The sequence below is a fragment of the Mastomys coucha genome, unplaced genomic scaffold (genome assembly GCF_008632895.1).
Source record: "Mastomys coucha isolate ucsf_1 unplaced genomic scaffold, UCSF_Mcou_1 pScaffold21, whole genome shotgun sequence".
Classification (NCBI taxonomy): domain Eukaryota; kingdom Metazoa; phylum Chordata; class Mammalia; order Rodentia; family Muridae; genus Mastomys; species Mastomys coucha.
In genome coordinates, this window is record NW_022196904.1 from 165,120,303 (window position 1) to 165,141,295 (window position 20,993).

Below are 20,993 nucleotides of genomic sequence, written 5' to 3' on the forward strand. Positions count from 1 at the left end.
GAACTCCTTTTGGATTCTTATTGCCTCTTATCCTTTATCAGGATTTTATCCCCGATATTATGGATGTTACTGGAGTAGACGAGTGTGCGTGGCATTTCCCCCTTTTTTATTATTTTTTTAAGCGAAGTTCTAGAAGGTCTCTCATCGTGGCTAGGGATCTCAGAAGAGCTCTAAAGATAAATGGAAGCACAATAATCACTATTAGAATAATGTCAACAACAGTAGTCAGCAATATTACGTATTGAACTCAGTCTAAGGGATTCGATGTCATTAGATTGTTTTTTAAATCTCTGGCCAATTCATCAATGTCCCAAGTATCTAAATGACTTTTACTAATATCTGAAATTTCTGTCTTCAATTGTTTTATATCGTGAGAAATATCTGTATCTTTCTACACTCTTTGTAAATGATGTATGACACTTAGTGGCTAACCTAACTTTCAAACAACATAGCATATAGATAAGAGACACAAAAAAAAATTCATATTAGCAGCAATAAGTCTAAACAAATTTGACTGAACAGTGGCAGCATTAGTGGTTCTTGTTGTTGTAGTCTGTGGTGGATGTCTGCTTCTCCAATTCTGTCAGCTGTCAGTCTGCTTTTTCTGTTCTTCTCCCTCCTCTTCTCAGCGAGTCTTTGTGAGCAGGAGAGGCAGGGCTGCTTGGACCAGTCTTTTTGGGATCTAAGGAATTGGGGATTCTTCATTTTGTGGAAAAAACATAATACACCCTCTTCTCGAGGTGATTAAGACATCTGGGCCTTTTTAGGCTCTAGTAAAAAAAGATTATTTCATTTTACCTAAGCATAATTATGCCTGGTTGTAGGGTGCCATACTTGGCATCCGAATTTAAAATTTCTTTAAAAATAAAAAGAATGATGTAAATAATGTGTACAGGGATACAACCCTCTTTTATCTGTTTTTAAACAGAGTGCAATGTGTATGTTCAACAATTAGTTGTTTCTGAGAAAATTAGGAAATCTCAGTAATATGGGCAACATTGTTAACAAAACATCTCAAATGTCTGACCATAATAGTAAGTTCTATAAACTGTTCCAATCTATTGAGGAACACCAAACATAGAAAATTAATTTAGACAATGACTACATTTTTTTTGTTTTTTTCTTGTTAAGGTATCAATAGTTAATCTTTAAAATCAAAAATATTCTTTAAAAATATCAATTTATTACTTTTCATATAATTTTTCATTAATATTACAACAGCTTCATAATAGGATGTTAAAACTTTACTTAGAATGAGAAAAGTTGAAATGTTACCATTTTCTTCAATTTGGCTATTTGTGAGTTTTTTTTTCAGTTTCTCGCCATTCTCCTTTGACAGTTTTATGCTAACTATAATGGCTTCTAAAATATGTTCCTCAACCACAAATATGGAAATTTTGAGAGCATATTCCCAGATTAGCCATCACAGTTATGAAATTATATTACAGTGGATATTTTTTAATATGAATGAATTGCATATATAAAAAAGAAATGGTGAAGAAATGGTAAAGAAATGGTGGCCTGTTTTGGAAAATGAGAAAAACTATGTTTAATTTTTACTATGTGAGACAGATAGGAAAGTCTGCCCATCTTCATCTTGAACTGAAGGTGCATCAGGGGAAAAGAGGGAAGGAACCAGGGCTTCTGAGCTGGTAAAAGTTCCTTAAGGGGATGCAAGAGTGATGAATCGAATCATTCTAGGGACATTTACATCGGTTTAAGGAATTCTACCATCAGAATGTTCTGGTTTGAGAAAGCTGTAGTGGGTAGACAGTCCTCAGTACAGCAAAATACAGCAGGTCTCTTCGAAAACCTTTGCCTTTTCAGAAAGCTGTATCGGAACACAGCCAACACTGGACTGGGTGATTTCATCAACACATACAAAGTGATCTGAGAAGCCAGCCTTAGCCATCCGCACAGATTTTCAAAGCGGAGAGACAAAATGCTCGCTAGACCAGGTAGCTTTAGCTACACCTAGCTTAGCAAACACAACTACTTCAGACCATGCTCTCCTGCTGAGGTCACCTGACCAGGCCCCTTATTATAGCTGATCTGAAATGTAAGGTAGACGCTCAAGGAAGTAGCTTTGCCTTTAGTCTTTCTTACCCCCAGGCCCACAAGCTGATGCATCTCCTAATGATAATAATTATCAATGGGTGGTAATAGCATATTAACCAGCTTCTATGAGCCAGTAACTGTGCTATACATCTTATACGCACATTTTATTACAACCATTCTGTAAAGCCATTGTTATTACCAGTTTATGGGTAAGAACACTGAAAATCAATATGTTGTCCAAGGAGCCAGAGCTGGGCAAAGGCATTTGAACCCAGGTTTATTAAATCCCACTGTCCTCTGTTATCTCCTCCGGGAAGGTTTCTTCGGGGAATCCTATAGCTTTAGGCCTCAGTGAGTATTAACATTCCATACCAAATATATACATACCCCTGTACTTATCCTCATAATGGCCATTTGATTTCTTTTAAAGAAACCCAGTGATGAGGTTAGAGAGATAACTCAGTTGGTAAAGTACTTGCTGAATAACTACAAGGTCTCGAGTTTGAGACCTGGCATCCACATAAATACCAACGATTGTAATCCTGGGGAATATTGGGATAGGTGAAAATTGTTGGGCTTGGTGATCACCCAAATCAGTAAGTTCCAGGCCAGGTACCCTTGGGGAAGAGATTCTGGGGATGCTGCTTGCGGGGCTAGTGGCAGGGTGAGGCAGGCACCCTGCTCACACATTCTAGAAGCAGGCATATCAGGGCATCCACAAAAGTCAGGGCACACAGGAAGAAAGGGGCATTCTCTGAAGATACACACATTGCTTAGAGCTCTTGGTGTGAGAAAATGGACTTCGTTTAGCAGTCTCTGGACCCTACTGACATGAGAGAACCTCTGCTGGCTTCCTATCCATTCTTCTCTTTCTCTCCCTTTGCTCACCTCAGTTTTCTTGAAGCTCAAGATCCTCATAAATATCTGGGTGAATGATTTCCCTTTTCTTTGCCCAAGCCTCCTGACCTGTAAAATAAAAGAGCTGTCTGCCAGGTCTTTGCCAGCCCCTAGCTTTACTGTCCTGTAACTTAATCTCTTGTGAAATCTGGGCCTGGTGAAGACAGTGCTGATGAGCATGCACTTGTTCTGCCAGCCAGGAAGATTACAGCGCCTGGCACTTTAGCAATGCCCCCAGCACTTGGTCTTCTTCATGAGAGTTTCTGGTGCCCTGGTCTCCTCTCAAAGTGCTCCTACATACTAACTTTGAAAGCCACCTGGGGCTGGCTCTCCTCCCATAAACTCCAGGAATAAAATAACTGCCAAACATTTGATGCCCTACCTCAAAATGTCCGAAAGAGCAAAGTGCCACAAAGAAACCAATGTTTTCTAATTAATTAAGGCACTTAGATACATCAGAGAAGAGGATTATAGAAACCATATTTCCCATGTCAAACATTTTACAAAGCAACTCTTTCAGATAAAAATATTTCACATCTTCCAGCATGCATTGGAAAGGAGTTGAAAGCAGCTAGTATAAATAAATGTGCCATGTGATATTCAAATGTGTAACAGCTGCACATTAGGAAACGCAGTTATAGAGATGAGCCTATTTTACTGATCCCCAGAATTAGAGATGAGGTTACAAATCACAGCATGCTGATGAAAACCACCGGGCATAGATATCAATATTCCACTCTGTCTGATATAACACCATCTGCATATAAGTAGTTGTAGTCGTGGTTGTTATTTTTTCAGTTTGTGGCATGGGCTGAGCATGAGAGTTTGAGTGTAGAGAGTAGCTTAGCTTCAGGTCCCCAGAAGCTAGAGTGAGAGGCATTTGTGAGCTGCCCAACATGGCTTCTGGGAACCATACTCAGGTCCTCTCCAAGAACAGCAAGCCCTCCTAACCACCGAGCCACTGCTCCATCCAGCCTGTCACAGTTAAATCTGTCACAATTAAAATCTTCAAACAACTTTAATTTTACAAGGTAACAGAACAAGCATTACTCTAAGGTTCTTGAAGTTAACAAATTCTTGATTGAATTTTTGTTTGCAGTTTGATTGTGTGTGTGTGTGTGTGTGTGTGTGTGTGTGCGCGTGTGTGTGGATGCGTTCAAGTCAAGTGTGAAGCATGCTCCTATAGGTAAATGACATTGGATGACAGGTTGCACCTTCCATTTGATGACCTGCAAACCTAGTTTATGTGATCTGATTTCTTAGGTTCTCTTATGAGAGTCTGTCAAGTATGAACTTTTCTGACCTCTAGGGGCACATACCATGGACAAAAATAAAAATGTTCAATATAAATGTAAAATGTAAATATTTTTCTTACCTGGAAAATGAACAGTAGATCCCAATTGCCCCAACCTGTGGGGCGTTCAGCAGAGACCTAGGGCAGGGGAGAGAGACTGAGGGGGGACAAGAGACATGAAGAATGATAGCAAGACAGGTGTCTGATCAAGCTCTGAAAACTTAAGGGGTGGCAATATAAGCATAAACAAGAGGAAGCTTCAAGGAGGGGGTAAGAGCCCCAGGTGCTTTCCGAAGGCCAGGTGGCAATCTTCAGTCTCTGGAACCAGCGGTCACGGTGTCCTCCACACCCACAAATATTCTTACTGTTAGACTACACAAGTTCTCTCGGGGCTGTATGTGTAAGCTAGTACATTTCCATAAGGCTTGGTTAAGGCCATGGCTCCCGGCACCCAATGACAAACAATTTCAGAAAGATTTATCAAAAGATATCACCACTGACTGACAGATCACTAAGTAAGAAATCTTTAAGCATAGTTTTTAAGTGAGTTTATATGGTTTTTTTTTTTTGTAGATCTGTATACATACACTGAATGCCATGTCTCCATGACTTCTTAACTTGCTTGACAAAATTGACATGTGGGAGTGAAGGTGGACATAATTGCTGTGTATTTTAAGGTGTTTAGTGGCATCTCTGGCTTCTGCCACTAGATGCCAGTAACACTGCCCTAGCAATGACAGCCAAAATTGTACAGACCTTGCCAAATATCCTCCCTCTGGACGGCAAACAGCTACAGTTGAGAAACACTGTTCCAGAAATCGAGAGATCTTGCCAGAGGCACAGATCTCTGTTATAGAAGATGAGAACACACCAGGTGACTTCCATCCCAGAGAAATCAGGAAAGGCTTAGAATATAATCTCTTTAAAAATTAATGCCTAGATAGAAAAATAAAACTCAGATTCAATAGCATTCTATATTGAAAAATAAATTTCAATTGGTCTAGAATCAGATGAAAATAAATCTATCAAAACATTAAAAAAAATCAACAATATAACTCAACCTTCAGAGGAAAAAGATAAGTGTGACTGAAACAGAGAACCCTAGGAAGAAGAACTTAACTATGAAACATCTATAATAAAACTCTTATGAAATAACTATGCCGCATAAGCCAAAGGTTTGAAAAGGCAAATAAATGTATTAAGTAACTTGTAGCAGTGTGGCGATCAATAGCCATGACAAAGGGAAGGTGCAAGCCAATCATTCTTTGAAACATGAAGATGAAATAGGCTAATCACTCAAAAGACAAAGTTAAAATAAATTAAAACATCATAGTCTGACTGTAATTGCGTGAATATGAAAGCAAAATCACTATGAGATGTCCCATGAGACTGGCAAAATTAAAAGAAATTTCAAAATGTTAAGCTACAGAAGGAAGGGTAGGTTATGGTCATGGTTCTACCACAGTCTTTTAAGATTTAACAGGCTCTTTTAGGATATAGACTGTGCACACTTTTTGTCCAGCGTCCTGCACTTATAAACCCATCCTCTGACAATAATTTCACATACACATACTCTCTCTCTCTCTCTCTCTCTCTATATATATATATATATATATGCATATATATCCTTGAAAATATATAGCAAATTGTTAATGGAAATTAACATCAATGGAAAATGTGAATTTCAATCTATGCACATCATGGTGGTCAAAGTTTTACACAAATATGTATTATATAACTTTTACTAAATTACATAATTTCATATTATATGTAAGTAGAGAAAGAAAGGCTGGATGCTGAAGGAAATGGCTTCTGAAACCTGTGACTTTAGTTCTAAAATACTAAGACTTATGTCTAGTCTACAAACAAATTTAGAAAGGTGACTCACCACCTCTATCTCCATACTACAGGTTCTTTTAAGGCAAAAGTAGGGAGAACAAGCTGTCATTCCAGTGCTACAGAAGGTTGAGAAAAGAAAATCAGTAGTTCAAAGTCAACCTGGTCCACATAAGAGCCTATCTCAAAAGAATAACAAAGGCAGAAAAGCTAAAACTAAGAGACGGAGAAAGACAATCTGTAAATCCCTCTGGATGTGGACTCCTGGCTAAGCTGCTCACAGGGATCCTCCTGGAATGTTTTACTGTTAGATGCTCTGTGTTTGGCTGTGAAAGGTTGACCAAGTGGTCTGACCAAGATCACAGGCCTAGGAAACGGTCAGGGTGGGGAAAGGGTGCAGAAATCACAATTTAATCAACATATAGGGAAAATGTGATTGCTGTTCTCTTCATCAGAGATGCGCTAGTATGCCAAGCGGGTGCAGAAACACTGCTTTATCTTAGAAGCATTGGAGCAGACAGCAAGAAAACAACCACTTGGCAACACAAGTCTTAAAATCTGCATGAAGCAAAAAACGATTGTTCTGTATCAGGCTCTACACTGCTGCCTGAAGTAACCATCAATGTAGTCCTAGGTGATGGTACTATTACTGTCACAACAAATGAGGACACTGAGGCTCAGAGATCGTGGGAAAATGTCTCAAAGCCACGTAGGTAGTAAGCAATGACATTTGTTATATGGCTTCATAACATGTCTTAATTACTGTATGCTCAACAGTGTTTAAATAATAGTGATTTTTAAAAGCTGGCCTATAAGAAGGAAGAGCTAAACTAAGGTGCTAGGTATTGAAGTGACTCCAAGACAATGCTAGGAGGCAGAGATTAAACTGCCTGCTTCCTGGTGTGTGAAATGGGTTCTAATTCTTCATCACTAGAACAAAGTCTCTGAAGAATAATGGCATGCTAGTTGATACAGCTGAGAGGAGAATGGAGTCTCTTTGGGAACCATGCCTGTGCAGGCATGTCTGACAAAACAGGACGCAGGTAAGCCATGCCCATTTGCCTGAATTTCCCACAGTCTCCTATGAAGTGCCCCATGTTAAAAGGTTGTGAATTTGAATCAACACAAACATCTTAGTCATTTGATCCTGAAGTCATTCCGATTCAGGTGACACACGAACACGGACCATGTGTCCTTCAAATTCTTCTCATGTCAAAGCCCCAACAAGTTTCAAGGTGACTTGTAACAGCCGAATCACATGACTAAAAGTCTATCAAACACTAACACAAAGGCCCTCTAGCATGAACTTAAATAGATAGGATGGTGGTTAGAGGACATTTTGTAGACTCACTAAGAAAAAGCCAGAGGGTTAAAGTTTTGGTTTGGTTTGGTTTGGTTTAGTTTTCAAACAGGTATTACCACCATTCATCTCTAAAGAATTTTAGAAACCTATTCATCAAAAGTAGAAATTGGCTTACCTGATGTGTGAATATGTGTAGCTTGTGTGTTTTAAGCACAATAAATACTAAATTTATTAAGAATTATTCTGGATTTCAAATCCAGAACCTGAACAAATGACTTACGCTGCCTAACATGCACGGACCCCAGGTTCAACTTCCTCACAGCAGTGAGAAACAGATCACACAACTTGAGTGAGGAAGGAAGCATTGAGAGAGTTTCCCATGTGACTGTAATATTAAACAGTAGATTAAGATACCTGCTCTGGTGCTGGGGAGATGGTTCAGTGCTTAAGAGCACTGGCTGCTCTTCCAGAGAACCCAGGTTCAATTCCCAGCAACCACATGTCAGCTTACAACTGTCTGTAAGTCCAGTCCCAGAGGCTCTGATACCTTCATACCACAGACAAAACACCAATGCACATGAAACTAAAAATAAATAAATAAAATTGAAAAAAGATATCTGCTTTTTAAGATTTTTTTTATGTTTAAAAGTGTGTGTGTGTGTGTGTGTGTGTGTGTGTGTGTGTGTGTGTGCGTGCGCTTGCACATGTGCTCATTGGGTATATACACAAGAGTGTAGGTGCTCACTGAGGCCAAAAGATTTGAGATCCCCTGGAGCTGGAGTAGGTGAATGACAAGCCACTGGACCTGGGTACTGATAACTTAGCTTAGGCCCTCTATAAGAAGAGCAGTATGTGCTCTAAACCATTGAGGCATCCCCCAGTCCCAATATCTAAGTTTTATTTCTTGCCTTGCTACAACCTAACTAGGTAATTGCTGACAGAATCATCTAATTCTGAAATGAAAATGAAAGCTACTCCCAGCCCCCCTTCCTCCATTTGGGTAATACAGTATTTTAAAATCCTACACTGTCAGCAGTGGGAGGTGAAGTTCTGTTCTGAGACCTCAATTTGCATAACTTTAGAGTAAGCTCAGTCTCCCTGGGTTCCAAGAGAGGCTTTGTGGAGGTAGTCCTTCTTTCTTGCTTTTTCTAATCACTCCTCTGTAGCAATCAATAAGATTGTGAATGAATGCTCAGCCCAGCCCAGGTAAGACACAGGCTTGCCTCTTCACACCTACCCTGCCAGCCAGGATGGGGATGAGTCATCCAGGAAGACACATTCCCAGGGACTCATCTTCCCAGCTTTGATTTGGCTTCTTCACCCACCACATTCTCGGAGAAGTCTGCAAGTCGGTGGAGCTGCTGTTAGCACTGAAGAATTGATGTAGCAGTAGAAAAATTACCTTGTTTTATTATCATCATCATCATCATCATCATCATCATCATCATCATCATCATCATCAACTTGGAAGCACAGTCTTTACTTAGAATAAGTAAAGAATCCTCCTTCTTGCCGGCTAACAGGAGGTCAAAGAGCCACTCACATTACCTCACTGTCTGCTGAACTGGGACATTTAGTTCATAAAAACAAAAAGGCTACCACTCATTGTTTGGGGTAACTTCTGGTAATTTAATTACTAGGTATCATGATTAACAATTAACTATTAGCTACGAACCAAGTTTAAAATTTGGTATGTATGGATTGAGCTAGAGGAACAGGATAAGCCTAGATTGCTTTCTTACAAATATTTTTTTTTCTAATCCAGCATTAAAAATGGGGAATTTTCTTAAAACTTTTGACATTTCACATAAAAGTAATTAACCCTGAATTTGATCTCCAGCCACAGGACAGTAATGATGGAAGCCATCACATGTAACTATGGAAACTATCAGTGTATTTTGCAGGTTCCACCTCTTGCTATTTAATCAAAGAAAGATGAGAACTAAGCATAAGGGAGCTGTGCTTTCTTATGGCCCCTACACAGTGATGGGGAACAGGAGTCTGTGGATTATATTAAACATGCATGAAACTCCAGTTGCAACAAAGAAAGTTGGACACACCTAGAAAAGGAAGGATTGGTGTTTACAAGATGAATGAGGGAGGAGCAGGAGGAGCCAGGCAGCATTGTGACATTCTAAGCAATGTTTGAGCCTACACGGTGTTCTTTCATTCCTGTATGTAAACCTGCTTAATCTGCTTCAGATTTTTTTTTTTTTTTGGCTGCTGAAAAAACGAACTAAAGATGTTTTAAACCTTCAGGTCCTTCCTTTAGATGCAGTTGCTACACCCTTAGCAACAAAGCCAATGCCGATGCTGGACCATGTCAGAAATCTTGTCAAGAGCATGGACGATTTCCCACAGAGTGGAGATATGGCTTCTGATTCTGGTAGCATATTTACTCCAGAGAAATGTGAACTCGGGACATATGCCAACAAAAGCTGCGGATCCAGAAGCATTCATGAATGTTGTAAGTTGGGGTTTTCCATGTTTGGGGGACGTGAAAGGGGACGTGTTAACCTTTGCGTTTGTGAAGTGGCTGCATGCTGTGTTGTTTTTATATACTGAGATGCTTCGTGCTAGAACATGCTAGAACAGCGTGTGGTGCAAACAACACACTGGAGGAATGCTAAACTGGTTGTCAGTAGACATGGGGGGAGGGGGCCTTCCCAATCAAATTCAGTGATTTGGGGTGAATGTCTTAATCTCTTTAGGCTTCAGGAACAACTTCACTCTTTGTTGAGCCTTCAGAGTCAGCCAATAAGCAAGGAAATAGTTGAATCCTTTGGGGCCAGATGGTTTTCATTTTGTCTTCTTTATTTTCTTGCTTTGTTCCCTTTGGTAAAATCATCACCCCGGAGCTCTTGTCATGTGAGCATATACTTCTAGAAGCTCTTGTTCTTACACTGCTCAGGATGCTCTCAAATAGCAACAAGAGGTCTGTTTGTGCTAGAGAAGGCGTGTGAGAAAGATGCACGAAGGATGACACACCTCTTTTGGAAGTCTTCAGGAGAATGTTTGTGTTTACTCTCAATCCCCCAAGTTAAGTTTTAGTTCACGACCACCGTACAGTATCATTCATTCCATAGGAGGCATCGTGATTAAAAAGTGGTAGAGACACAATTTCCTTTTCATTGCTCCGTCCTGGAGATAGGACTATCTATACTCTTCAAATCAAGGCACTGAGATTAAAGAAGCATTTAAACCAGTTAAACAAGCCCCACCGCTCTGCTTGGTAGACCTACAATTTACATTCTGCCCCGCCTAAACACATGCCTGTAATTATAGCCGCTGCGCAATAAACCCTACCAGATGACAGGGTGGAGAATCGACTTCCAAATGAGTGACATGATTGTGTTGGACATTCCACAGTCTCACCTAATATCTCCATCAAAAGAGGAAACAGGTTTTGGCCATTGAAGACCCTTTGATATTAACTCTTTCCTCTAGGATTTTTTTTTTTTTTTTTTTTGGCATGGTTTCTGAAGCCAACAGCCTGTGAAAACGATATTTTTTTCTGAATCTCCATAGTACTGTCAGGCTTCCTCCACCATTCTGATGGCTGGCATAGCCTCTAAGACCTACAGCCTCTAAGACCTACAGACTATGGGAACATTCTGAGTCTACAGAGTGCAAATATCTACAGTCTACAGAGGCATCTTTGACCCATTCACTGTTTAGCTGATGCTTGTCTTCCCTGTACATTATTGCAGATCCTCAGGAGTCCTGAATGTTCTACACAAATTTCTCAAGTTTTAGGATACATGGAGTTCTTTTGACAAAGATTGCTTTCCTAGGCCAACCACTGAACCTGACCAGCACCTCCAGGCTGTCTTTCTGGAAGGAGCTAGACTCCACCACTGTAGGTGTCTAAACTCACGCTATCCATATGACCACGGAGAAATCTTAGAAAATCAAAAGCTAGTAATCCACATAAAAGACAAACTCTCAGTTACTGATCCCAAGACTAAGATCAAAGGGAAGAAAAAAACATTAAAAAGTGGAAAACTAATCCAGAGTGTAGGAAAATATGTTGTTGCCTGAAGTCAGAAGAATAAATAGGAGGTAGGAAGGGGGTGGCTGGTAAAAAGGTGAGCATGTTGAGGAAGTGGGGTAGCTGAGAGCATCCCATGTTCAAGACAAAAATAAGTTATAGTTCATTTGACCTTTAAAGGTTTATACTTTTATTATAAGAGCAGTATATAGCCCTTGTAGGAAACCTAAGAACTTCAGTTGCCAATAATGCTTATTAATACATTAACACACTTTGCTAACCACCAATAGCTCTTTCATGCCCTACCATTTTCTTCTGAATCTATGAAGGTTTCTGTTTTCTAAGAGAAGACTAAGGAGCATCATATACAATTTCCTATTTTCTAATACTTTGTAATAACATTGCGTATCACAAAGACTGCCCCAACGTTTTAAACAGTTTCAAAGAACGTTATTCAACTTTCTGTATCACATTCTACTTTTTGGTGTGCATATTTGTCCCAGGTTAGATCATCTAGGGAGCAGATATACTTTAAAGCATAATTCATATGCAAGATATATGTTTAAAACCCTTGTAGCTAGGTATGGTGGCCTATACCATATAGTCACTATATGTCACATATGTTACATACACACCAATGTTTCTAAAAATATACAAATAACAAAGGGTAAACCTTTCTTTCAAGGCAGGGTCCTTTGGCTGTCCTAGAACTCCTTCTGTAGATCAGGCTGGCCTCAAACTCATAGAGATCACCTTCCTCTGCTGCTGAAGAGCTGGAATTAAAGGCATGTGCTGTCACTGCTGGGTTAACCTTTTTTAAAGTATTGTTTTAATGTACATAACTGATTTTTTTTCTTTCATGTAAAAAATTTTAAAATAAATAATTAGGTTGAAAGGTAAATATTAAATATGGTTAAAATTTACACTTAGGATGTAATTCCTAAAAACATTCCAAGCTCAAGTCTAGTTTGGATGCTACAGTGAAGCTGACTCAAAAAAAATATGTATAGGTGTATGTGCTTGTGTTAATATACACATATATGCATATATACAGTGATATATTTGATTATACAGCTGAGCATGATGATACATGCTTTTAATCCCAGCATTCGAAATGCAGAAACAGACATCTCTGTGAATTCAGGGCTAGCCTAGTGTACCTAGCAAGTTCTGGGACATCCAGGGCTACATAGAAATGGAGACCTTGTCTCAAAGCACAAAGAAAAATAAATGCTTGTAAAAACATCTTACTCATTAGAATATGTTAGATCTGTATTTTTTAGGTAGATAAATTTGTGTCTAAATATTATCCTGTGTGAGCTCTCTTGCCAAATATAGCCTGTTAGCCATCTGTTGACAATGTTCACTAGCATATGATCATTTTCTGAGATGTCCATGCCCCTGACCTCTACCTCCTGTGTTCTCTCAGTTAGTTCCTGTTCAGTCTTAGATAGGCTCAAATTTTGCCCCCTCCATAAAATCTTTCCTAACTAATCTGTTCATCGGTCTCTCCCTATTCAGAGCTCCTCCCTTCCTTCCTTCCCTCACACCCATACACCATTACTTATACATAACCCCTTAATGACAAATTACATAAATCTTCTCAGAAGCCCTCTAACATTTCATGTATGTATCTATATTAGCTCTCCAAACTGTCCTTAACCACGATTCTTGAAAGGATAGTCTCTCTAGAACAAACAGCTTCAATAATATCTGGAAGCTTATTAGGAACATCAGTGTTTTGGGGTCCACCCCAGATCTACCAAAACTGTGAGAATGGAGGCCAGCAATCTGTGTCTTGATAAATCCTCTAAGAACATTTGATGCATGATCAAATCAACCTAAATTAACTATGTAATGGTGTTAGGTGCACACACGTGCATGCATACATACACACACACACACACACACACACACACACACACACACACACACACACTAAATTCCATAATATCTGGTTAGTTGAGTTTAATTGTGTACTTATTGGGTTTTAATTATATATAACGCCTACTGAGTACCCAATGTTGGTGTTAGGCACTATAATTAATGTTCTATGCACGTTCCTTGCCTTATCCTATCCAGAACGATCTAGCAGAGGAATAGAGGAAAGAACAGTAGCTGAGGTTTTCATTATCATAGAGAATATTGGTGTGTTGGATTAGAGCTCTGAGTGAGTAAGACCTTGGCCTTTCTTCTTACTAACTATGCTTGTTGCTCTGTACTCAGTGTTGGGCCTTCGGCACATGATTTCTCTCTTACTCATTTCTCAGCAGCCCCTGATTGAGATAGTCCCCTTCTCTGACTTATTAGACAGTGACAGATGGCCAGTACTGCGAAGCAGCTTAGGAGGAAGAGTTTCAGCATGCACTAGTGTCTGAAGTAGAAATGTTTAGCCAGTGATACAATCTACATTGGAAGGAGTCTGAGACCCTTGAAATTCCATAGAAATTGCATAGTTGTTCCCAAATCCACAGAGGGTTTTTTTTTTTAGTCTAAAGCTTAAGAATTACTGTTCTTTCAGTCTTTGAATTTAAAACTAGAAAAATCTAAAAGGCTGTGGGGCCAACGAGGTCCTAAGTGACCCCAGAACAGGGACTACAGTACATACAACAGCCTGGCTCCTTGACCTGAGCCCAAGAATCTAAACATCCGTTGGTCCTGGATGTCTCTGACGCACATCCAGGCTTCAGAGTCTGTGTTCTGGCTCGGTGTTTTTCAAGCTTTAGACTTCTGTGAAGACCTGAAACACACATTGCTGAGATCTACCTTCAGAGTTCCCAGTGCAGTGGGTTATTGCCAGGCACTGCCTTCCTAGCAAGTGCCTAGGAAAGGCTGACTTCCAAAAACCAGGATCCAGTTCAGTCTCTACAAGAATAATAAAACAGTGAGAGAAGTTGTGTATCGTTTAGTGGCAGAGCATTTGTCTAACTTGCAAGGCCCCAGGTTTGCTTGCCAATACTGCAAAATATAAAACCTAATCACATTTAAATCCAAGGAGGATTGGCTGCTCTGACCTAAGCAGTATCAGTTAGGGAAAGATCAGAACTTCCTTACAATACCAACGAAGCTACTCTGACCCTTGAGTTGTTGGGATTTATGGCCATGTCGACCTGAAGTCTAAATAAATGTTGTGGGTTTTGTTTGCTTTTCCATAGAGCGAAATCATCAAACACAAGGGTTATCCCAGTGAGGAGTATGAAGTTGCAACGGAAGATGGGTACATCCTTTCTGTGAACAGAATCCCTCGCGGACAGACACAGTTAAGGAGGGAAGGTATGATTTACTCAGTGTCACCCCAACATGACAGTCTTCTGGCAGCCTTGATAGACTTTCTGGATATTTAAAATTAAGTTTTGGTTCTTAGGACAGACTGAGATCCCTTGGTTAGGGGGATAGTGTCAGTTCACGAATAACCCCTATCCCCATTACCAGATCCTATTTCATCCATAACCATAGTCAGCAACTATCTCAGGGGTATGCTTCAAAACTACCTTTGATCTGCTGAAGGAGCACAGGAAAGAGCACAGAACAAGCATTTTGGGGGCCCTGGGTTCAATCACCATCACCACAAACAAAACCAAACCTTCAAGAAAAACATCCATTTTCACTCATTCTGGCACTTAATCCATTTCCAAACCCCTCCTACATAAATATTCTAGAACATTCCCTTATGATCCCTTGAAAGTACCAGACTGGAGCTTTAGTTCATGAGCTCCTATGAATTACCTGATCGTCAACACTGTACAATGTGTGCCCCATCCAAAGAACTCCTTAAATATTTATGATGTTACCTCATTTTTTCACTAAAGATTAAGAACCAGGCTCTAGGTGCACATATTTAAATTTTCAGTGTGTTTTTATGGCATTTGCTTAATTTTACTTTTATGTGAGGTTCTGGGCTGACACTATTTTTTAAACATTTATCCTTGTGGACAAAGTATGCACATATTTGTTTCCACTGGGCTCTGTGCTTTTTATATTTGACTCTGCATGTATAACATCAACTACATTGTCTGTCATGGGCCCCAAAATATAACTTCTCCTGTCCTTTCTGTATGCCAGCTATAATGCCAAGGGCTCACTCTGCCATGCACAGCTGTATGAATAGACCAGAAAGAAATAGGCCATGCTAATACCTATTAGTATGTGGCATTCAAATCAAGATGTTTATCAGAATGTAACCCGTGTTCTTATATAACACTGGACAGATGTTACTGTTCTGTGGTGTAAAAGCGTCAGAATTCTATTTATCCCAATAGGTACGCCTGTAGCCTTTTCAAAATGAGTGTGTTTGACCCAGGCTGCATAGCTGTACCTGCTGCGTGTCTGCTCCATTTCCATGCCAGGGCCTTTGAACTTATACTTTCTTCTTTGCAGTTTTCCAGGATCTTCCTTCTTCCCTGACCACCCTAGGCAGATTGCAGCCTCATGCCATCCATTAACACCCCATGTCACATCTCCTGTTTTACCTTACTATGCCTAAAGATATATTTTCGTGATAGTTTATTGTCTTTTTCTCTTCCATCAGAGTGGAACCTCAATGAGAGCAAGGGCTTCTCCCTTTTCATTCATGTGTGTACAACAGCAAATACTTTGCTGGGAATAGTCTGGGAGCTAATCCATGTATCTGTGAGATGAAGGAAGGAAATGTGCACATAAATGAGTGCCCTGGGAACCGAGGCTTTTCATTAAGTTCCACAAATCCTACAGGCTTGGGCTAGGCATCCTTCTTCCTGTCAAGTGACTATGCTGATGAGTTGGTGTGGAGGACACCAGGGTCAAAAGTTTGTACTCACAAGCTGCTGACTGGTCACACGGCGCAAGTGTTGACATTTTAAAAAGCCTTTGAGTCCAATTGGTGTGCAATACAGGCCCCATGTGATTACATTCTTACAGTTCCCCCTTACTAGCTAGCGGGGTGTAATTTATTGCCATTACTTATTTATTTGAGCTTTGACCACATCTTGCTGTGTAGCCAAAGCTGGCCTCAAACTCATAATCCTTCAAATTATCTGCCTCAGTTCTGGTGTTATAAGTGTGTGCCACCACACCCAGCTTGTAACTCTATTCTGACCGACACATGTCCCTGACTTCACATGTCAGTTTTACATGTGGAGTCTTTGCCAGTATACTATTTTTTATATATGTACATGTACACATGTATGTGTGTGTTCATGATTATGATGCCATCTTCTGAAACAGTTCTAATATTTTCTGAAGATGTAATACTAACAATTTAATACTAAAAGTTCCTCAAAACAATGATGGGAACCAAATTCTAGTACTTTCTTTTTCCTTTAACAGGCAGTGTGCATCTGTTCCTTGTGACATATCTTATTTGTTCACACCCAAAACCTTATTTTCTGACGATGAGGAAATTAAAACACAAAAACATTGAATAATTGACTAAGAAAATCAACCTAGCACGTGGTAAAAAGAAAGGGGTTTGCACGTAGATTTCTCTGGTACGAGAGTCCTTGTGTGTACAGAAAGCAAGAAGAGCAGAGAACACTCCATCAGTTGGAATTTTCTCTTGTTTACAGGATCCAGGCCAGTGGTGTTACTGCAGCATGGCCTTCTTGGGGATGCTAGCAACTGGATTTCCAACCTGCCCAACAACAGTTTGGGTTTTATTCTGGCGGACGCTGGCTTTGATGTATGGATGGGAAACAGCAGAGGAAACACCTGGTCTCGCAAGCACAAGACCCTCTCCATAGACCAAGATGAGTTCTGGGCTTTCAGGTACAAGATCCCTTCGTGTGTGGAGGTGGATATAGACGTTAAGAAGTGTGACTTGTGGTACTTGGATTGCTCATGTAGTTCCCCGCTCAATATCCCCCAATTTCCCTTATTATCCTGGCAATGGGTGAGTATGGGGAAGACTGGGTCTCTTAAGGTCTACCTAGTGGGTTGAGAGAAGTGTCTGGTGTCAGGTGATTGAGAATGGAGTAGGAAAGGTGTCCAGCCATTTCCTTGTGAGCGAGTATCTAGGATTAACTCCCTCATATAAGACAACAGGACAGCAGGGCTGCCACCCCCAGGACATGAGACCAAGTGTCATTAAATAGGGATTTAACAATCATTGTGTATCATCACCTTAAGTAGTATTTCACATAGCCTTACTCAAGTTTCTAATGTCCTTACTTACCACTGACGGTTAACCCATTCTTTATGCATTTGGTCACATAAGAGTTTTGTTACCATTCCAGCATTCATCTGAGCTACAAAGAAATCTGCATTCATCTGAGCTGTTTTAGTTACAGGGTAGAACACACCTCATAGTGTGCTCAGAACTTTTTAATAGTCATTACTATATTACAGCATCCAGAAAGAATAGACATTTCTAACAGCCTGTGCCCTCACAGAGTCACCACAGGTTTGAAACAAATCCATCTCAAGGGTTGTAAGGAACACGGTGATAAGCTAACAGGGCTGACACTGGTTGGGGGGGCTTGTTGGCAGATCCTGGGGAATTCTGATTATGTTCAGTTTGTATTATCATTGTCGAATAACTTTGTCTTTTCCCTTTATAGTTATGATGAAATGGCTAGGTTTGACCTTCCAGCTGTGATAAACTTTATCTTACAGAAAACAGGTCAGAAAAAGATCTATTATGTCGGCTACTCACAGGGCACCACCATGGGTAGGTTCACAGGAAAGAAGGTTGGTATACACAGAAGTATGAGCCTGTGAGCCTGTGACCTAAGCTGTGGCTTGGCTCAGTCAATCATTCCTCTCACCTGGCCTTCTCCCCTTCAGTGGCTCTAAAAGCTTCAGGGAACAGAGACTGAAGGAGGCCTGGGATGTGGCAGAAAGACAAGAGTCATGGATTCAAACATCATCTCTGCTATTCTTTAGATGATGCCCTAAAGCAAATCCTTTATCACACTAGTTTCAATTTCTTCATCTGCAAAATGGAGATAATAATTCTCTCTTACCGGTACTCTCTTACTGGTACTCTAACTGATTGGACTACATAATACAATCATGCATGCTAGCCCTGTAAAGGCAGGTGTTTTGTCTAAGGCGGTGTAATAGAAGTTTCTATACTGTGACACCTCCCCCAATCAATGAGTATGTTCAGTGAATGAAGCCTGCGGTTCACAGTTGGCCTCAGTGAGCAGTAAGAAAGACAGAGAGTATTATTACCGAATGACAAGCATGAAGGTGGTGTGAACTCAAGTTTCCCTCTTTCCCAGTGTCTGGGATTAGGTGTTTACATCCTGCTTTGAGGAAATCTTTGAGAAACTTAGATGATAGCCCCTCAAGATAACAACACTTATATGGGGAGATGGAAATAGGGCTAGTCTGGCTGCACAGCATACCTAAACCAATAAGGAAGCACTTGCTAGGCTTGGGTTTGGAGAAAGAAAGATGTGTGTAACAGCATGAGGATTTCTGAGACTAATCAGGGCTCTTTATCTGTGTTTTGAAGCTAAACCCTAAGTTGAAAGCAGGAGCACAGTTTTCTTAGGAAAAATCTGCACTTTTTAGTAAGGATAGCTTGTCTAGCTTCTAGAACAAGGTTTATACTCATTAGAAAGGTGAAGGAAAGCAGATTCAGTGCCTCCTTCATATTGTTTTTTTGCCATCATAATAACTGCCTCATATGCATACATAACTAACTGCATCACTTTAGTGATTGTGCTTTATCACTGAAGAAGGATATTTGGAAGAAATCTTTATCTCCACTTTACAGATGAAGAAAGTGTGGCATAATGACTTAAGAAGCCAGTAAACACACTTGCACATGTCTAATAACCAGTGTGGTATGAGGGAAACTCGTTGCATAAAGATTCTCCGAATACATTCCTTGGCTCCTGAGGGTCTTACTTTCCATCTCCACAATCAAATCTTCCCAAGAACAGACATAGATACCTTTGACCCTGCTACCATACTGAAGCATTTGACTGCAGGCCAAGAACCTTCCGTAGGCACTGGGTTAACTCATAGGATGCTTGCCATTGCATTAACAGACATTCACCCTGGTGCTGGCAGACCATGCAATCACTCTGGTCATGGGACTCACTCCCCAGGTGGTTCGCTCCTGCCAAAGCTCTCGTTGGTCATTAAACAGTGTCACTAACTTTACCTTTTACTAGCTTTTTTGTTTCCATTTAGCTCTGTCTGAAATCCCTCAGGTTTAGGCTCTGTCTCACTCTATTAAAGGAATAAAGGACTTAATATACTTACTTTGAGAAATTCAAAGGAGAAGGTAGAATGACAAGAAAATCTATATTGTATGTGCAAGGGCAACTTTTTATAGGGAAGTTCATGTGTATCAAATTGTCAGCGTTTCCCTTAAAATTTACTTAACCCTGGGAGACACATCATACAGAGGGGCAAAGACTAAACTACATATAGCCAAGCTCTAGACAGCAACTTTTCTCAAGTAGATAGCATAATTTACACACAAAATTAAACTGACGCTGAAGAACAGTGAGCACAGCAAACTGGCTATTTTTGTCTCTCTCTCTCTCTCTCCCTCCCTTGCTTTGTATCACTCACAGCATCTATTGGGAATTGTGTGGTTTACTAAGGCCTTCTTGGGTTTTATTCATGGAACCAGATAATTTCCAGTAAAAAAAAAAAAAAAAAATCCAGCAATCTCTGAGGATCATTGCTCACATCATGTGACATCCTTTAAAAATGATGTCTTATTGGGAATCAAAAATTCTAATGGCTGACAGAACTGAGAGTCCAGATTCCCTGCGCTCATTTTTAAGTGATACTCTAAAGATGGAGTAAAGTCTGGGTTTCACACATTCCTTATCTTAATTTTGGATAACAGCAATGGACTGCAGTGTTGCTGGCTCTCATCAAACCACTGACAGAAAGTTGCAGGGTTTCACATCTCTGCAATCCAGAGCTCTTTTTAAAATGGTTTTGCAATACTCAATTTGTTCAGCTTAACATCAAGGTAAAGGTGCTGGTGGCAGGGCTGGATGCTGTTTTCAGAGGAATGTATGAGTAAGAAATCAAAGATTAGTCTAATGGTAAACCATGGGGCTATTAAAATAAAAACCTAGAACCTGCTTTACATGAAGAGCAGTCTTCTTTATTCATGGTTCTTAAACATTTGAGGAGAGTTCTAATCTGGTCGGAACTAATCTAGTGAGAACAGGCATGCATATTCCCATCGTTTCGTACTCACAGTGTAGCTGAGAGAGCAAGAGATAACAAGTCTCTCGTGTGTTTGCATCCAGCTAGCAAACCCAGTCAGAAGCACAGAACTGTATAGAGGGATTCCGTCTTCTCTTATACCCATTCGCCTTCTGAGAACAGAACAGAAGTCATGAGTTGAGGTTTTTCTCATCCTTAAACTGGAGATATCAACCTAAAAAGAGAATGTGCAAATATGCCTGATTTCAAATGTAAGATCTGTCCTGGCTTCATGGGACAGCTTTTCTCTTCCATAGGTTCAGCAGAGATCTTCTTCACTAAGCAGGAGTAGATGGGAAAAAAATGTTCTCTCTAATCCAGGTGTAAGAGCTGAGCAATTTAACTCAATGAGCACTTCCTACTTGAAAACAAGTGTAAGAGGTAACATGAAACCCAGACATTTTTGCATTGAGCCTCCCCAACACACATACACACACACACACACACACACA

At 40.2% G+C, this 20,993-nt stretch overlaps 1 protein-coding gene across 1 annotated transcript in view; it reads left to right on the plus strand.

Annotated features, from left to right (window-relative positions):
- The first annotated feature begins 9,489 nt into the window (after positions 1 to 9,489).
- LOC116103754 (lipase member M) overlaps positions 9,490 to 20,993 on the plus strand; it is an 18,142-nt gene continuing 6,638 nt past the window's right edge. Inside the window, exons 1-5 of the mRNA XM_031390118.1 lie at positions 9,490 to 9,562; positions 9,648 to 9,855; positions 14,535 to 14,652; positions 16,923 to 17,121; positions 17,913 to 18,022. Coding sequence (XP_031245978.1) covers positions 9,709 to 9,855; positions 14,535 to 14,652; positions 16,923 to 17,121; positions 17,913 to 18,022 — 574 coding nt within the window. The 5' untranslated portion in view covers positions 9,490 to 9,562; positions 9,648 to 9,708. The remainder of the gene's footprint in view (positions 9,563 to 9,647; positions 9,856 to 14,534; positions 14,653 to 16,922; positions 17,122 to 17,912; positions 18,023 to 20,993) is intronic.